This window comes from Zonotrichia albicollis, chromosome 9, assembly GCF_047830755.1.
Source record: "Zonotrichia albicollis isolate bZonAlb1 chromosome 9, bZonAlb1.hap1, whole genome shotgun sequence".
NCBI lineage: Eukaryota > Metazoa > Chordata > Aves > Passeriformes > Passerellidae > Zonotrichia > Zonotrichia albicollis.
Genome location: NC_133827.1, coordinates 41,512,720 through 41,529,751, shown reverse-complemented (window position 1 = coordinate 41,529,751; position 17,032 = coordinate 41,512,720). Strand labels below are relative to the sequence as shown.

The following is a 17,032-nucleotide window of genomic DNA, read 5'->3' as shown; positions in this document are numbered from 1 at the left end:
AAGCAGGGGCTGTTGATATTCCAGTAAACAATCATATAAATGTATCTGGACACTCTTCCTGGCTTTGAATTAGAAAATATATAATTTCTCAAAAGTAATATTCCAAACCCATCTGTTCTCTGCAGATTCTTGAACAGCTTAATTTATGCCTTCTGTCAGGAATTAGCAAAGCAATCTAAGCCTGCTACCCCAGGATGTGAGCCACTAGCCTTTAGTAGGCTGAAGTGGTTGTTTATTCTGTGTTGGTACAGATTCTGCACCAAAAAAGTCTTCACTAGATAGATGTTCAGCAAGCTGCAGTTTGTTCAGACAGTTTAATTAATTTTGGGAGAGGACTAAATTGAGTGGCCATCTAGATGTCTGAAGTGCAGATTGCTGGTGTGTCCCACCCAGAAATCTAAACCCCTGGCTGTGTACAGGGCTGCTGGGACCCACACACCAGCTGTTCCCAGAGTCTCAAGGCTGAATTTCTGAACCCGGCATCCCTTCAGTTCATGATGCAGGGCACAAAGCTGGAGAAGGAGGTATTTGCAGTTCTCCCAAAGTGTCCCATTCCCACGGGGTTTTGGAGCTCCTGCTCAGAGCATGTCACCCCCAGGCTGGATTTTCTGGGACCCCAGATTGCTGCTGCAGCACCGATTCACAGTGACACACACATTTCTGACCCACAGTGTCCCACCCCAGCTGGGGGCTGGCATCACCAGTACTCACAGTGACACACATCACCTGGGCACAGGAGGATCAGCAGGGTGGTTCAGGTACCCCAGGACACTTCATGGCAGGAACATCCCCACGGGAGCAGCTGGATTGGCAGCAGGTGCATTTGTTTGTATTGCTTCCACTCCATGAAAGAAAATGAAGCTTGTTCATTTAAACTAAAAACTGAAGAAATATATATATATATATATATATATATATATATATATATATATATATATGTAAAGGCTGATGTGTATTTGGCTTCAGCTGCATTACAGCAACCCTGCCCTGCTCCATTAGCCAAATGTCACTGTAAAAGAACTGTCCCCATCTGGATTAACTTCTAAAATTTAGAGAAGAGTATAAGAAATTATGTGATAAAACACTGCTGCAATAATCTATCCTTACCTCCTGCAAACACCATACAATTTTTCTAAATTAATTCCAATTAAAGCAAGTTTTTTCACCTCCCACAATGGAGATGTTCTCATTTGCTCCCTTACAAGGCACTTTTGCTAGGCCTCAGTCACACCTGCCAGACTGCATCCTGGCTATGAGAAATCCAGGTGCAAAGCTTAAGGGATTAATCCAGTGTCTGGTTCTGGTCCTCCATGGAAAAATGATTTTTGTTTAGAAAATCCATTGCTCTGTCCCAAGTGGTAGCACAGCCACTGTGCTGTGTTAGAGCCTGAGTGGGACAGTCAGACAAACTCAAGTGTGGCTCCTGTCCCAGAAAGGAGACCAGAGCTCAGCTGCCACCTCCAGCCAAGACCACCCTGTGAAATGAAGGATCCTCCCTCCTTGCATCTCCTGCCAAGACAGACGTGTGCAGCCACTAACTGCTGCTTGCTGCTGGATTCAGCACCAATCTATTTGGATAGATTTTTTTTTTGAGAAAACATATAACCAAGTGCTTAAAAATCTATTTTAATGACGTTTTCAAGAATAATAATACTCTGCATTACAAAAGAAAGAGGTAAAAGGTACGTCTTTGACATATCAGAAAAACTTACAGCAAAGGCATAGAGTATCTTCCAACCAAAATAAAGCTATGTTGTTCCCTACAGGGAAGCTTTAAGTATCTGAGATTCCTTCACCCAATTCACTTTCAGCCTTCATAGAAAAAGGTGAACAGTCAAAATAGTCACTCTACCATGTCAGCTTAAATATTCCACTGACTGTCGACAATTCAGCAATAAAATTACAAATATACAGAAAATGGATCTACTGTACCGAAGCTACTCACACAACCAACAGCAAAAATACATAACAAAATAAGCAGAAATAAAGTGTTTTCATTCATAAAAGTATAATTACTCCCACATTCCACTCTGTCCCAAACCAACACAGTAACCAAAGAGGAAGACAACTGTTGTCACACTTTGTAGAGAGGGCAGAAGACAAATCTACACAGGACTCACAAATCTGGACTAACCCTAATTCTACAAACCATTTGCTGCAGACTCACAGTTCATACATGAAAACATGTAAAATCTATAGTAACAATTCAGAACAAGTGATGCTAATGAAGGGTTGCTGCCTGTCGGGCAGAACAAGCCCCAGTCCAGCATTCCAGACACCACAGTGCTTTGGAGAATCCTCACAAAAGGCCAAAAGTGTTTTTCCAAGCTGGAGGACAAGACACAAGGAAACCAGTATTGCCTTCAGTGCAATGTCAGGCTTTGGAGCACGGCATTACGGACACAGATGCTACAAATGCACACGGGCTCCATCAGCAGCACCCCAAAGGATGGAGGGCGGCTCCTGCCTCCCTCAGCCCTGCCAGGAAGGGGCACATTAAACTACCCCTGAGTTACTGGCATGAAACTGCTTATTTGAAATACACTGTAAGCTCCAAGCAGCTCCTGTACCCTGCAGAGCAGCAGTCCGGGCCGGGCCGTGCCTAGAGCCGGAGCAGGAAATAGATCTCGGGCTGCTCCTGGGCGCCGGGAGGCAGCGGCAGCTCCCCACAGCCGTGCTGCCGCAGTTCCCCGCAGCCGGGCAGCAGCTCCCCGCAGCCGTGCTGCCGCAGTTCCCCGCAGCCGGGCAGCAGTTCCCCGCAGCCGGGCAGCAGCTCCCCGCAGCCGGGCAGCAGCTCCCCGCAGCCGTACCGCAGCTCCCCGCAGCCGAGCTGCTGCAGCGCGGAGCAGGCTCCCTCGGGCACGCCGCGCCGCTCGCCGGGGCAGCCGCGCAGGTAGCGGCCGATGCAGGAGCCCGTGGAGTGCCGGTTGGCGGCCAGCGGCGGCCCCGGGGCCTTGCTCCGCAGCACCACCCCGGGCACGGCGCTGCCCCCGCACGGCCGCGGCTTGCCCGCCGCCTCCTGCCGCTCCCGGGCGCGGCTGGCGATGTTCCGCACCCGGCTCTGGCTGCGGGACGACAGCTTCCTCACTAGGGCCCGCGGGCAGTCCTCGTCCGGCTGCCTGGGGCACGGCGGCTCCCGGCCGTCCTCCTGCTCCGGGGACAGCAGCCTCCGCAGCTGCTCCGTCAGCGCGTCCGTCGAGTGCGGCCTCACGCCCTGCATGGCGGCCAGCTTCCCGTCCCTCAGGCCCGAGGAGATAAAGCTCCTGCTGATGTACTGATACTTACTCTCGAAGTTGCACGAGATGTCCTCCGAGGTCAGGTCTCCCAGGCTCTTGGACTTGCAGGGGCTGCTCTGCTGGATGGCCGGGTGTGTGGGGAACGGCAGAGCGCCGGGGCACAGGGGAAAGGCTGAGCCGGCCTGGGGGGCACACACGGCAGCCCTGTGCTTCTCCGAGGGCTGCTGCCACGAACCCGCAGTGCTCTCACACGCGGGGACAGCCGGCTGGCTCCCTGCAGCCCCGCAGGTCCTGGAGCAGTGCCGGGCAGCGGCACAGGGCGCAGCGGTGGAGCTGCTCCCCGAGCTCCTGTCCCCGCCGTGCCCGGTGGAGCTGCTCCCCGAGCTCCTGTCCCCGCCGATGGAGCTGCTCCCCGAGCTCCTGTCCCCGCCGATGGAGCTGCTCCCCGAGCTCCTGTCCCCGCCAGACGAGCTGCTCCCAGCGGTCCTGTCCCCGCCGTGCCCGGGCTCCTGTCTCTGCCTGAGGCTCACGGGCGAGGCCAGCTGGCTCATGTCCTCCCGTCGGTACTCACGGGCGGTCACCAGGAGCTCCTGGCAGTCCCCATCCAGCTCCAGCAGGCTGCTGCTGGCCGAGTGCTCCCCAGGGACAGGGCACCCCAGCACCTCCTCAAAGATGAGGCTGTTGGACCCAAAGGAACTGGCAGGCTCGGGGGCTTCCCAGCTTGGTCCAGATTTTGTAGCACAGTTCCTTTTGGGATTTGCGTTTAGCAAAGAGAGGGAAGAAGAGCTGGGCAAGTTACTTTCTAGATTATTTAATCTTTTCTTGCAGACTAGTGCCCTGTGGCTCTTACATTCAGAAGGTGGAGATGCCTCATGGAGAACTGTGTATGTGGAATACTCTGGATCCTCCAAGCTGGAGAACATGGCTGTGTCCAGAGTGGAGAATAAAGAGGATTTGTTGGATTTTGTGGGAGTGAAGTTGTGCCTACAGGGGCTGCTCAGGTCTGCAGCAAACACGTGTGGGACTGCATTCCCCACCCTGGGGGTCTGGCTGCCGTGGGGGCTGGAGACAAGGGGAAGGGGTGTTTGGTCATCTGTGCCATCGAGCTGCCCAATGAGAGTGGACACAGCGCTGTCCAGCTCGCTCTCAGTCGAGAGAGAGACTTCATCAATGAGGTGAGAAATGTCACTGTCCTGCAGGGCTGCTGCGGAGTGACAGTCAGGGCTCCCAGAGCACTCGGCAGAAGAAGGGGAAAGAGGTGCTGCAGTGCTTTTCTTCATGTCACATTTGTGATTCTCCACCTCTGTGCTCTGAGAAACAGAAGTCCCTATGAGACTGGTCTTCCCTTCCTTAGATCCTGTTGTGTCATCTTCCTTTTTACTGTCTGCACAGTTTCTGTGGTGTGATTTTTCTGTGGGAAGTTCAGAGTCAGAGTCTTGCGTTAGGGGGACAGTTCCATCAGAGAGATTATCCTCCTGGTAGTCCACAAGGTGATTTGCTTGAGCTATACCATCTGCAAAAACCAAATGTTCAGGGTGCTCCTGTGGAGGTGGTGCTAAACAGTCAGCTGTAGAATCCCTCTGGTCATTCTCCTTCTTGAACTGAGATGCTAAATGTGAAGCATTTGACTTTTGCTCCGAAGGTGGAGAACCCAATTCTTTCAAGCTTGTTTCCTTCTCATTTGTATTGTCATCACTGTTGGCTAAATTAAACGAGAAACATATTAGTGGCATTAAAGACTCTGCTCTGTCTATCAACAGCTATTTTGTCCTTAGACAGACAAATGGAGAACGCAAAACTAGGTACAGTTGTGACAGAACTTAATCATGGGGTTGTGCAGGTTTAGTACAAATTATCTGAGTGACATGAATAAATGGAAAAATACAACCGCAGGCACTTCATTGAAATTTCCTTGGAATGTCTATTACATCAGGCAGGTGATGTAATATTTATTGTAAGTAATGTTAATGAGGTACCACATCATAGCTTGCACGTGGCATTACCTTCAGCTGTGTTCCTAGTCACATTTGTACTATAAAGAAGCGTGGCAATAAAGACAGAACAAAACAGCTCTGTTAAAACACACAACACTTGAAAACAAGATGCATGCTTCAAGCTGAGTCAAAAGCATCGAGTAGATGGACTCCAGACTGGTTTATACATGTGGCTACTGCAAAGTGTTACAGTACAAGGATTTTGTTTGGATCTTCTACCAGCAGGCAGCATTCACAAGGGCAAGGGTTTGAATTCCTCAAAAAACACATATTGGGTGTTTTCTCCACAAATCCTCTTGTCTTTTTATGCCAGATTCGAGCTCTGTGACTCACTCCTTTGGAGATTTAATGAAGCAGGGACTATAGAAGTAAACTCGGTGCAATAGATAGTGGTTTTAATGATTGCTAGAAATCAGGTACTCTTGGAAGAAGCGAGGGGAGCCCTGACCATTCACCAGAGGTAATTTTGGAAGCACCTTACCAGATGTGTTGTCCTCTGCCTCGGCCTCCTGGGCAGTGTCCTGTGCAGGGCAGGGCAGCTCCACCATGAGGAACCTGTCCACGGGCATGGAGGCGGGGCGTGCCTGCGAGGGGCGGTTCGGCCGCCGCAGCACCCCGTCCTTGTCCTTCAGGTCTGCCGGCTCCGAGGCGCTGTCCTTCATCTCAGCAGCCTCCAGGAAGCCCATCTTGCTCTTCTTCCTGCCCTTGGCCGGGGCGCTGGCCGTGCGCCGCAGGATGCGCTCGCCGATGGAGCGCTTGCGCGCGTGGTGCCCGCTGGGCTCGGCCGTGCCCGCCTTGGGCGCCTTGGAGAAGAGCCCTCGGAGCCCCATCAGCTGCTTGCTCTGCAGGGACACAAAGCACAGCCTGCCTGAGCTCACGCCCGCTCACGGGGCAGAGAGCTGCTCCCACAGCGCCGATGAGCGATGACGGCAAAGTTCAAAACGCAGCAAAGCAAAAATTCACACCAAGCCACTCACAGCTACTCTGAGCAAGGAGCTCCAGCACAGGTCTCCATGGATTCATGCATGCCTGCCTTTCTCCTCATTAGGATGGCAGCCTGCCACAGTTACCAGAGAGCTTTGCTCAGCCTCCTAATGGGACCTGACAAGGCTCTAGGAAGTGCTCGGCAGTGACAGGCTGCACATGAACGTGGAGTTTTCTATGCATGGGTTTCATCAAAGCAATATTCAGATGTTTCAGAGCCTGCATGGAGAATGGTTCCAGTTTGGCAGTTGCAGATCATGCGATTGTGAACCACTGGAAAGTGTGTGCCCAGCAAGTGCAAAGTGCATGCTCAATGAGCTCTACCTTGGTGGCTCCTAGAAAGTGCATTATTGTGTAACTGGGATTGAGGATTAAAGGGCTCCACTGAAAGGCAAAAAGAAATGCAAATCCATTTGGCTAATGTTTTCAAGACTGCCACACAAGCAAATAAGGTAACAGTACATCAGCTGTAAACAGAACCACTCTACAGCAAACCATTTAAAGCTATTTCTTAGTTGAATAGGTGTCCCCCAGGAGCTGAGCAGATCTCCTCACTCAGCCTGTGAGAAACAGCAGTGCAGCCATCATTGATTCAGAGCAGCATCAGGGGAACAGACCCAGGGACAGAGAGGGAATCCCAGCGGGTGTCCCCTCCTGCTCCCCTTGCCTCCCCTCTGGAGTTACACTGCTGGTTTTCTTGAGCAGATTTGTTCTTGAAAAGGCAGCAGCCAAACAGGCCTTGCAAGGGATGTGATTGGCCTATCTGCCCAGATGCGGACATGCCAATACATGAGATCCCATCCCGTGATCCGAAGGGATCAGGGAGGAGAAGGGAAGTGGAGCTGGGAGAGGATCTGGACAAGAGCAAACCTCAGCCCTGGGCCCTTCTCCCTGCTGTTGTCTCTCTGTTCCCTGAGCTTTCTGTGGGTGCTGCACAACTTTGGGTTCATGTTTGTCATGACATTCTCTGCATCCTCTCAGAAGGCACCAAGACTGAGGGCTGTGTCCTCTGCAACCTCAAACCTCACAAAGGTCAGGGTTTTGTGTTTATCTTTGTTTCTTAAATCACTGCTAAGGTGCTATTTTACTTTATCCTTCTGCTGACCATGGCCTTAATTTCTTTGTGCTGCTTATCTCCAGATGGAAACAGCTAAGGAAGGGCAGCTGAAAACACAGAAAAAGCACTGTGCTTTCACTTTCGCTTTAAAATCATTCTAAAATTAGCAAACTTGCAGAAAACCAAAATCTACGCACTAAAACCTAAAAGTAAATTAGGTTAATTTAAATTAATTTAATTAGCTGCTAAAAATAGCTTGTCAAATATTATGATCTGGTGCAGCTACAGTTCTCAGGATCTACTTGCAAAATAAGATCAGTGTAGCACACTGAAGAAATGTACCTCCTGTACCTAGACAAGATCATTGTTAGGTGCTAACAGTAAAAACATCTGCAAGTATGTGCACACCAAGAGTGGAGTCATGGTATGGTGACCTTTCCTTGCTGATCTCCTGCAGGGAAACCCCACACACTCTGAGCCTCCTGGGCACTCCAGCACAAATCCTGGGAGGTTCTGGGCTACACTTAAATCCATTTTTATTAGAAGATGTCAATTTCCAGCTGTACCTACCTTTCCATAGGTCTCATTAATGATTATATGAACAAATATGGAAGCTTCTGTGAGTCCTTCTAAATACACGTGGCGATAGCCTGGGGAAACAGAAATAGGAATATTTCCACACAAACCTCCACCAAGAACCAGCAGTTTGCATTTTATGCCCAGCTAGGAATGACTGCCTATAAAAGTGATGTACACACAGGAAGCCACCTGGTGCCTTCAGTAAACTTCTCTGGGGTCCTCACAGGTTTTCTGAGCCCCAGTACAAATTGCCTCCAAGTTATAAAAAACACCCCAGCAGTAATTTCCAAAAGCACAGACAACCAAACTCCTTTTTGGGATGGTGCATAAAGCACCCTAAGAGAACAGAAGAGTTGTCCAAGTTTCACATGAAGTCACAGAGATAAAGGTTTATAAAATCTATCATCTCGTGCTGCTACCATCCTCCTTGGGTTTGAGGGAGGATTTGCACAGCCAGGAGAGCAGGGGGACTCACCAGGCACGAGGCTGCTGAAGGCCACAGTTCTCTGGCCCACAAAGTCCCTCCCGATGGGGTCGTGGTCCCAGACCAGGAAGCGCACCAGGGCAATCTCGGGCATGTGGATGGTGAAGGTGAGGGTCTCCTCCCACACAGGATTGAACCCTGCAGGGCAGACAGACACACTGGGGAACAGGCCAGAGCGAGTGCCTGCCCCAGTTCCAGGAGCACAGGGCACAAGGACACAGCAGCAGCAATGACAATTCCATCATGCCAGTCATTAGATGTGACACATCTGCCTCTAGGATTGCTTTGAAAACAAAATGGGTCTGCCTGGGAGATACCCAGGCAAGCCCTGAGATAGATACAGATATAGATACAGATAGATTTGAGCTTCTGCATAAAGGAGATCTAAGAACAATTTGGTTAAAAGGCAATGTGGGGGACAACTCCTGCCCTTCACCTCTAACTTGTTTGTCTCCACACCAGAATTTCTGTCTGGGAAGCAGAAATAATTTGTTAAAATATAATAATTTGATTTCATCAGATAAGATGCTTTGCAATTTAGAAAGCAATAACAGACACTAATTCATTTACACTTATTTAATATTTTACTCTAAGAAAAAGAAATCTCTTAGATTATCTTACCATTGTCATCCACCACTCTGGTCTGATCTTTACAGCAGTCAACAGGTAACCCAATAATTTCCACCTCAACAAAGGGATCTATGATCTGTTTTTCAAAAACACAAGATTTTAAAAGCAAGCCAGCCATACAAATGAAGGTGAATTTTTTAAAAATTAATGGGGAGAGTTGATTTAAATTCATATGAGAATTCAAACTCCTTTGATTGACATGAATTTTCAAGCAGCACTATCATGGGAATTGGTTCCATGGAGTACATGTTGATGCATGATTTGCATCAAGAGCTATGGACAGCTATGACTAATCTTCATAAAAGTCACCCTTTAAAATACAAAACAAATCACTTCTTAAACATCACAAGTAGGATACAGGCTGGGGGAAGTGTAGTATATTGCGACCAAAAGCTTAACATTATCTGAAATTTACTGGTGTATTTGAATAAGGAGAAGGTTTGAGTCCCACACTGCCTGTCACTGCTGAGCTCCCCTGGAATGCACCAGAGCATCTCACCTCTCCTCTGTCCCCCAGCATTGAGTCAGGGGGCTTGGGGAGCTGCTGCCCACTGATGATCTTCAGAATCAGCTGCTTCTTAGGACTGGCAGGAAGTGGATCAGCAGAGTAGGGGTTGAACGTGCCTGAAAGATGGCAAGAATGAGATTGTAAGGGAAAAGATAACACATAAAAATATCTCCCCCCAAAACACACACAGACAAATTCAGTCAGAAATGAGAAACTATGAGTATGGAGCAGCTGCTCAGTAATTTTAAAATTCTCTTTCTCTTTTTTACAGCCTTTTCTGAGACAAGACCCTTGGTTTTGTGATTCCAAGGCAGAGCTAGACCAAGCCCTGGATATTTGCTCCTGGGCCACTGCAGAGCTGCAGAGCTTCCTCTGCTTTACTGCAGCTGGTCATCCTGGGATCCCTTTTTTCTCTTTTAAACTCATGTTGTTAAGGCAAAGACCTCGAAATACATATATATATATATGTATGATCACAGTAAGAGATTGCACACTGATACAAGTCTAAGAGCTGTGAGTCCATGGATATATGAGAGATTCTAGATTTGCTTGCACTTTCCTTTCTTGTGCCTTCTCTGTGAAGGACACTTTGTGAAAGGCCTGGCAGCTACAGTGATAACTGCACTGAACCTTACCTTTACACATCTGCTGAGGTTTGAGGACATAACCACAGTTGCCATTTACCCTGAATTTTGCTTCATTTAACTGCATCACACGTCCCTCAGACTGGTAGTTTAGGGCCACTGAAAGGGAGAAGTGGGGTGCCATTAATAAAGACAATATTATTAGGCACATACACACAGAAGGGAAGGAGGTCTTTGACACAGCTCCTACCTAACTGGCAGCCCACATTCCAGTAGGGAACAGGGTTGAAGTTGCTGGAGTCGATCCGGTAGGCTGAGGGATAGACCCGGGTCAGCTGCCTCTGGTTGTAAAGCATGAACTGCTCAGCCTTCTGCTGCACTGCCTGGTGGGCTCTGGTCTCACTGAACGACAGCACGTTCCCTGTGGAGCCTGTGTGCCATGGCACAACCAACAGACAGGTGACAAACAGTCCCGGGGCATGGGCCTGAGCCCAGACCTCATTACCGGGCTATTCATCAAGGGCAACCTGAGATTTAGTCCTGTGTTCCAGATTGTCTTGTCTTACACAAATCAAGTACCCTGAGTAACTGCAGGGCACCAGCTCCCCCTCTCCCCCTTCCAGGAGGGTCTGTTGTTCTCCCCTCAAGTCTGCACACTTGAAAGGAAAGCCAAGTGGGAGCTTGGCAGCTCTAGGGAACCTGCAGCAAAATCCTCTGCTGGCAGCAGGGCCAGAGGAGTCACTGCCAGGGAGGGAGTGCCCTGCTGGGCTCTGGCTTTGCCCTCGTGCCACCCTAACAGCAGCACTCAGTCCCCCCTCTCACAGGTGACAAGGACATGCCAGCCCTGTGCCAGCCTAACATCAGCACTCAGCCCCTCGTCTCCCAGTGACAGGGGACACATGCCAGCCCTGTGCCACCCTAACAGCAGCACTCAGTCCCCCCTCTCACAGGTGACAAGGACATGCCAGCCCTGTGCCACCCTGACAGCAGCACTCAGCCCCTCCTCTCCCAGTGACAGGGGACATGCCTGCCCTGTGCCAGTCCTGTGCCACCCCGTACCATCATCCACGATGTCCTGGGCTGCCACGGAGTTGGTGTACACCACCAGGTCCGACAGGGCCCGGCACAGCTTCACTGTCTTCCTGCGGCGGGCCAGCCTGCTGGGTGAAAGCAAACATAAACGGGCACTTGCAGGATTGAAGTGTATTTCAATCCCCCTTTCTGTTCTTTTCAACAACAAGGAAATGAAGAATTGTGAGCAGGGAACCCTGTACGGCAACTCTCTTGGAGAGGGTTCTGGGATGACTGCTCCCCTCTATCTCCACAGCCCATCCACATAAACAAAATTTTTCATTTAAAATATAATGGAATAGCTGCACCATGGCTGTTCTAGACAAAACCAAGGAGCATTTCAGTGAGAGCAGACACATTCTCAGTGGCACTTTTCTGATTGCTTTTTTTCCCATTCTCAGATGCAATGAAGTTGCCTGGGCTGTGATGCACGTTCTGTAACCTGCACAGTTTGCTCTGTTTGCAGCAGGTGAAATAGGGCCTGGCACCTTTCCGTGAGCAGTGGCACTCTCACACTTCTGTGCAGTTAATTGCTGCTTGCAGCCTGTGACAGGTGACACAGCCACAACACCGGGCTCACAGCAAACCCAGCTGACAGCTGTCACGTGTGGCAGACACATCACACGTGACACAGACACACAGGACCTGCTCCGGCACAGCCTCACACGCTGCTGGCACAGAGCAGCCCTGGCCCCACCTGAGGGGCTGCAGCTCACCTGTGGGGCTGCCCCAGCTCCTTGCCCGGAGGGTGCTGCTGGCCGTCCTCATCGTCCGAGGCACTGTGGGCTTTGGCTGCTGCCTTGGCAGCTCTCTGTGGGGAAAGAGCCAGGCAGGGTCAGTCACTGTAACAGGGGCTCCTGTTACTGGGGCTGGGGCTGGGCAGGAGGCTGAGCTGGGCTCTGCAGCCCCAGGGACAAAAGTGACCCCTGGAGCTGGGCTGGCAGAGCTTCCCTGCTGTGGAGAAGGAAAGGCAGCACAGAGCACCCCATGGCAGGGATTCCAGCTGTGGGCACGAGCAGCTCTGGGTGCTGCCAGGCCTCAGGGGTCATTTCTGGTTGCTGCCAGCCCAGCCAGGCCTCAGGGCTCATTTCCATGTGCTGCCAGGCCTCAGGGCTCATTTCCATGTGCTGCCAGCCCAGCCAGGCCTCAGGGCTCATTTCTGCCAAGGATCTGTCCAGCACAGGCCGCTCTGTGCTCTGACCCTGCCCTGCTCCCTCCCAACACCAGAGGACAATGCTGCTCCCCTGGCTCCAGGGCACTGCTCCTGCTGGAATCCCAGTGGGTTGTGTCCTGTTTAACAAACAGCAACACACAGCAGGGTCTAAATATACAGAGCACTGCTTATGCCCACCTGTGCCCCGCCTCAGTTTAGAAAATTAAACATATTCATTAGTGAAGGTGTAACAGAGTCTGGGCAAAATTTCAAACATCATCTTCCTGCTCCATTTTGAGCCACTTACAAATATTGAAGTGATTCTAAATTATTACACTATAAAGAAAATAGCTATGATAAAAAGATTAAATCCTCAAAATCCCCTTTTTTCATAAGCATCTATGATTTAACAGTTTCTGATTTCAACATTACATCTTTTGTAATGCTAAACACAGCTTCAAGTGAGAGTTACTTAATCCTCTTCTCGTCAAGAGGTAATTAATATAACTGAGAGCTCTTTATCCTTTTGCACAGGGCTCTTTCCTCCTCTTGTCCTACACCCTATTGGACATAATTCAGTTTGCTGTGTTTGGTGCTGACATGAAGCTGACTGTATTGGAAATCATTTACATGGTTCACTTTGGAGTCTGAAGGTCTGCACTGAGCATGTTCCACGCAGTTAACTTTCAGGAATCGCCAGCTTTAGTGTCTTTGTACCTCCCCAGTAGTTTTTAAAGTGTTTGTTCATTTGGCACAAGAGCTGGCTGAAAATGTCATGTGTCAATATTGTTGGGGGGATAATTCTGTATCTGCAAAAAGATCAATAATAACCAGTCTTCCCAGGCATCCCTTCAGCTGGAAAGGCATCAGGGAGCAGTTACAGGATGTCTCTGTTGCCTCAGTCTACAACACAATCACTATTTTCTAAAAAAAATCTATATATACCCTTATTTTTTTTCACCAGAGATGAAATGAACAGGCTTTCCAAACCTGCTATATCCATTAGGATAACTAGCTGAAGTAATTAAATTATTGACAGGCGTTCAGCCCTCAGCAGAAGCAGCAGATTCCAGTGGCTGACATTTGCCTGTGCCATGTCATTCCCAGCATTTGTGTGGCCAGCAGCAAGCACAGGGCGCCAGGGGCAGTGCCCACTCTCAGGTGCCCATGAGGGAGGAAGATGCACTGAGCTGAAGGTGCTGAAGGGAACACGGGCACTGTAACTGATGCAAGCTTGGAACTGAAGTGTAAACATGAGCCCGGGTACTCTCTGCTTGGGGAATTTTGATGGCTCCTAGCTGGCTTCAGGGCAGACAGACTGCTGGCTGATTAAGTTCTTTGAAACGTCTCTTAATCACAAAAACCCGCTCAGATTCTCAGTCCTGAAGCTTGGTGCAGCCCTCACCATGGAGAGCAGAGTCTGGATGGCTGGGGCAGAGGGCTGCTGGTGGGACAGGGGCTGGCTGGGCTGCAGAGCTGTCTCTGTGCTCAGTGACCACTGCAGCTCTCACTGACAGGGCTGCAGAGCTGTCTCTGTGCTCAGTGACCACTGCAGCTCTCACTGGCTGGGCTGCAGAGCTGTCTCTGTGCTCAGTGACCACTGCAGCTCTCACTGGCTGGGCTGCAGAGCTGTCTCTGTGCTCAGTGACCACTGCAGCTCTCACTGGCTGGGCTGCAGAGCTGTCTCTGTGCTCAGCGCCCACTGCAGCTCTCACTGGGGGGCTGCAGAGCTGCCTCTGTGCTCAGTGCCCACTGCAGCTCTCACTGACAGGGCTGCAGAGCTGCCTCTGTGCTCAGTGACCACTGCAGCTCTCTCTGGGGGGCTGCAGAGCTGTCTCTGTGCTCGGTGCCCACTGCAGCTCTCTCTGGCTGCAGCAGGAAGGGGGATGGCAGCTGCAGCAGCTCAGGCTGAGGCCATAAATCCAGGCTCAGGGTGCTGTGGGAGTGTGGCAGTAGGGGAGGCAGATGACAGGAGCACATGTGTCAGGACATGGGAACAGGAGGAAACGTGGCACTGTCCCTTGTGGGGGCTGCTCTGTGCCCAGCTGTGAAGCGGGAGCTCTCAGCTCCTGCCTGGCCATGGAGACACCCCTGAGGAGCAGCAGGGCAGGCAGTCCAGCCCAGCAGCTGCACAAACATAACCAGCACAGGAAAACCAGGAGGAGATCATGCAGAACACATCTGCACAGAGCAGGAGCCCAGAGCCAGCACGCAGCCATAGCAGCCCCTGGGAGCAGGGACAGTCCCAGCACGGCCCTGCCCAGGGTGGGACACAGCAAAACTGGGTCCTGACTGAACCAGGCACCATCAGCTCTCTGGAAAACAAGGTATGCCAAGACATTTGTCTCTGCTGCTCTTCTGCTGCTGCAGGTTTGATCAGAAAATGAGCAATTCCACAGTTCAATCTTCTGAACAGATTAAGACACCAAGTGTAATCACACAGGCTCCCTGCTCGCTGCCCCCATGCCCATCACACTCGTCTGGAGCAGTAAAACATTGCCAGGGTCTCTGGAATGCTACCAGTCCTACAACAGCAACCTCAGCTCTCATTTATTTCACTCACCTTGTGTTTACTGAAGTTCCCCATTAATGATCGACCATGAGACTTTTTTCCACCTTCTTTTGTGTCTAAGTTCTGTGCAGAAAAAGTGCAATAAAAAGCATAACTAAATACCTTCAGAAATGTCTTTAAGGAGTCTGCTACAGTCTCCAAAAGGCGGCATTTCAACCTCATACAAGTTCCTGTATGCCACCCTGGCTCACTATTAGGAAAATAAAATTATTGCAAATGAGACAAAGTGAGTTAAAGTCTGATCTGTGAACAAATTGAAATCCAAAATCTCATTACAGGACTTTTCTAATTTCTTTGTACACTTCACAGTTTACAATCATCTAACTGTAAAGCAAAATACTAACATTAGCACTCAAGACAACAACAAGCCATGTAGAAAAAGCAGTCTAGCAAAACCAGGCAAATAACAACAAACCAAGACATCTGAGTGTTCTTGAAAGCAGCCACAAAGGGAAAAGGGAGAGGAAAAAGAATCTCCTAGCAGATAAATGTGGACTTCTCACAGGCAGCCTGCAGGCTGAGTTCCACATTCCCAGCCATGCCCCCAGACATCAGCTGGATAACTCCTGGCAGCATCTCACTTCTTCTGTCAGGAACACACAGCCCTTCATCTTCTGAAGAGCAAAACAAAACTGAAGAATATTCCCCCAGCTTCTCAGCTGGGTGAGTGTTTCAGCGCTGTGAACTCCAGCTACTCCCTGCTCAGGGCTGAGCTGGACTCACTCTGGGCTTTCATGACGATGAGGGCACTGGGGGCCCAGCAAAATCAATAACCTGGGTTCAGAAATTTGCTCAGAGCTCAGGCTGGAAGTCTCTACAACATGCAGAAATAATCTTTAGCAGATTTTTACTTCTTTTAATAGCAATTATTTGGGAAAAATCGAAGGCAGACCAGTAATGAAGGAAAAATAAATGAACATTAAAAAAACAGGAAAAAACCCAACTGCTCCCTTTCTAGTCCATCAATTACACAGTAACTCCCAGAAAAGAGTTCTGTGACACTGGTTCATGAGCAGGCACATCTCCACAGAAAATTCACTCTGTATTTAATGTCCCTGGAGTTTGCATGCAGTTCCTCAGTTCCTGGCTCTCTCATCTGAAACATCTGCAGCACATTGCAATGTGCCCTCCTGCACAGCCCACGTACCTGCTTCATGTTCACACTGAAGCTCTGGTGAGTTGCCTTCAGCAGGGCCCTCACAGTGAAGCTGTCAGGATCCTCCTTGTCCCTGATTTGGGATTCTTTCAGCAGAGACTCCAGTTTCGTCCGTATGAAGGATTCCACCTGGTGCTGAGTTGCACCATTGCTCTGAAAGGCACCAGGAAACCCAGCTCAAGCAGGGTTTGTGTCCATCCCATTGCACACTGAGGGTCACACAGTGCTCCCATTTCCTCCCCTCTGCAAGAACAGACTCCTTGCACAATCCTGCCTGATCCTGCCCTTTCTGCCTGTGCCTTTCACTGCCATTTCCCTTCTCCTTTTCCCCTGAGCCCTCCCAGCTCAGCTCACAGTCCCCCCACAGAGCCCCAGGACCTGGCCATGGGCTCTCTCTGCCCCACAGCTGTCACAAGCCCGCCCTTCTCTTTCAGAAGAGCATGAATTCCCAGCTAATGCACTTACAGACACCCTAAGCATTAGATTCCTACTCCAAACAGTGAAAAAATCGTTCTGTTCTGTTAACAGTCATCCAGACTATACAGACTCAAACCAGTCTCTTACATAAGGCACTTAAAAGTAAAAGTGAATCCTATGGAGCAGCATGAGCCTGACACAGGAATTAAAAACTTAGGAATGAAAAACTCTGCTAACTCTAAGTAGGACATGGAGTGTGCATGCAAGAGATGCAGAGCTGTCACACTCTGTGAGCTGACTGTGTGCACTTACAAAGCAGGGCTTTAACTTGCAGTCATCCTCAATTTCATCAGCACTGTCCTCTTCTGAAACCTCTCCTTCCTCAGCATCTGCTCCAAGGCTGCAGGGCAACTTCTTACCCTAAAATGAGGAAAAAACACCCCAATAAATGTGGTCAGTGTTAGTTAGTGCACCCAGTCTGCTCCTCTTGCTTCACCATCTGCTCCTAAATAAATCACCTACTAAACTTCTGTGATATTGCTCCTGTGCACAGAAATGTTCTCAGCCTACCTGCTTCATCAGTGGGAGACAGGAATGACATTCAGGA

General features: G+C 49.9%; 1 protein-coding gene across 8 annotated transcripts in view; it reads right to left on the bottom strand.

The window, feature by feature from the left end:
• Positions 1-1,613: 1,613 nt before the first annotated feature.
• Positions 1,614-17,032, bottom strand: part of PLCH1 (phospholipase C eta 1) — a 55,881-nt gene continuing 40,462 nt past the window's right edge. For 5 of the 8 annotated variants that reach the window (XM_074547563.1, XM_074547562.1, XM_074547561.1 and 2 more), the window contains 14 exons: positions 16,738-16,845; positions 16,000-16,161; positions 14,844-14,915; positions 11,844-11,938; positions 11,116-11,216; positions 10,307-10,486; positions 10,108-10,215; positions 9,464-9,588; positions 8,956-9,040; positions 8,326-8,472; positions 7,842-7,921; positions 6,539-6,598; positions 5,712-6,072; positions 1,614-4,938 (listed from right to left, as the gene is read on the bottom strand). In XM_074547563.1, coding sequence (XP_074403664.1) covers positions 2,603-4,938; positions 5,712-6,072; positions 6,539-6,598; positions 7,842-7,921; positions 8,326-8,472; positions 8,956-9,040; positions 9,464-9,588; positions 10,108-10,215; positions 10,307-10,486; positions 11,116-11,216; positions 11,844-11,938; positions 14,844-14,915; positions 16,000-16,161; positions 16,738-16,845 — 4,020 coding nt within the window. In that variant the 3' untranslated portion in view covers positions 1,614-2,602. The remainder of the gene's footprint in view (positions 4,939-5,711; positions 6,073-6,538; positions 6,599-7,841; positions 7,922-8,325; positions 8,473-8,955; positions 9,041-9,463; positions 9,589-10,107; positions 10,216-10,306; positions 10,487-11,115; positions 11,217-11,843; positions 11,939-14,843; positions 14,916-15,999; positions 16,162-16,737; positions 16,846-17,032) is intronic. The other 3 variants (XM_074547564.1, XM_074547566.1, XM_074547567.1) reach the window with 3 other exon arrangements.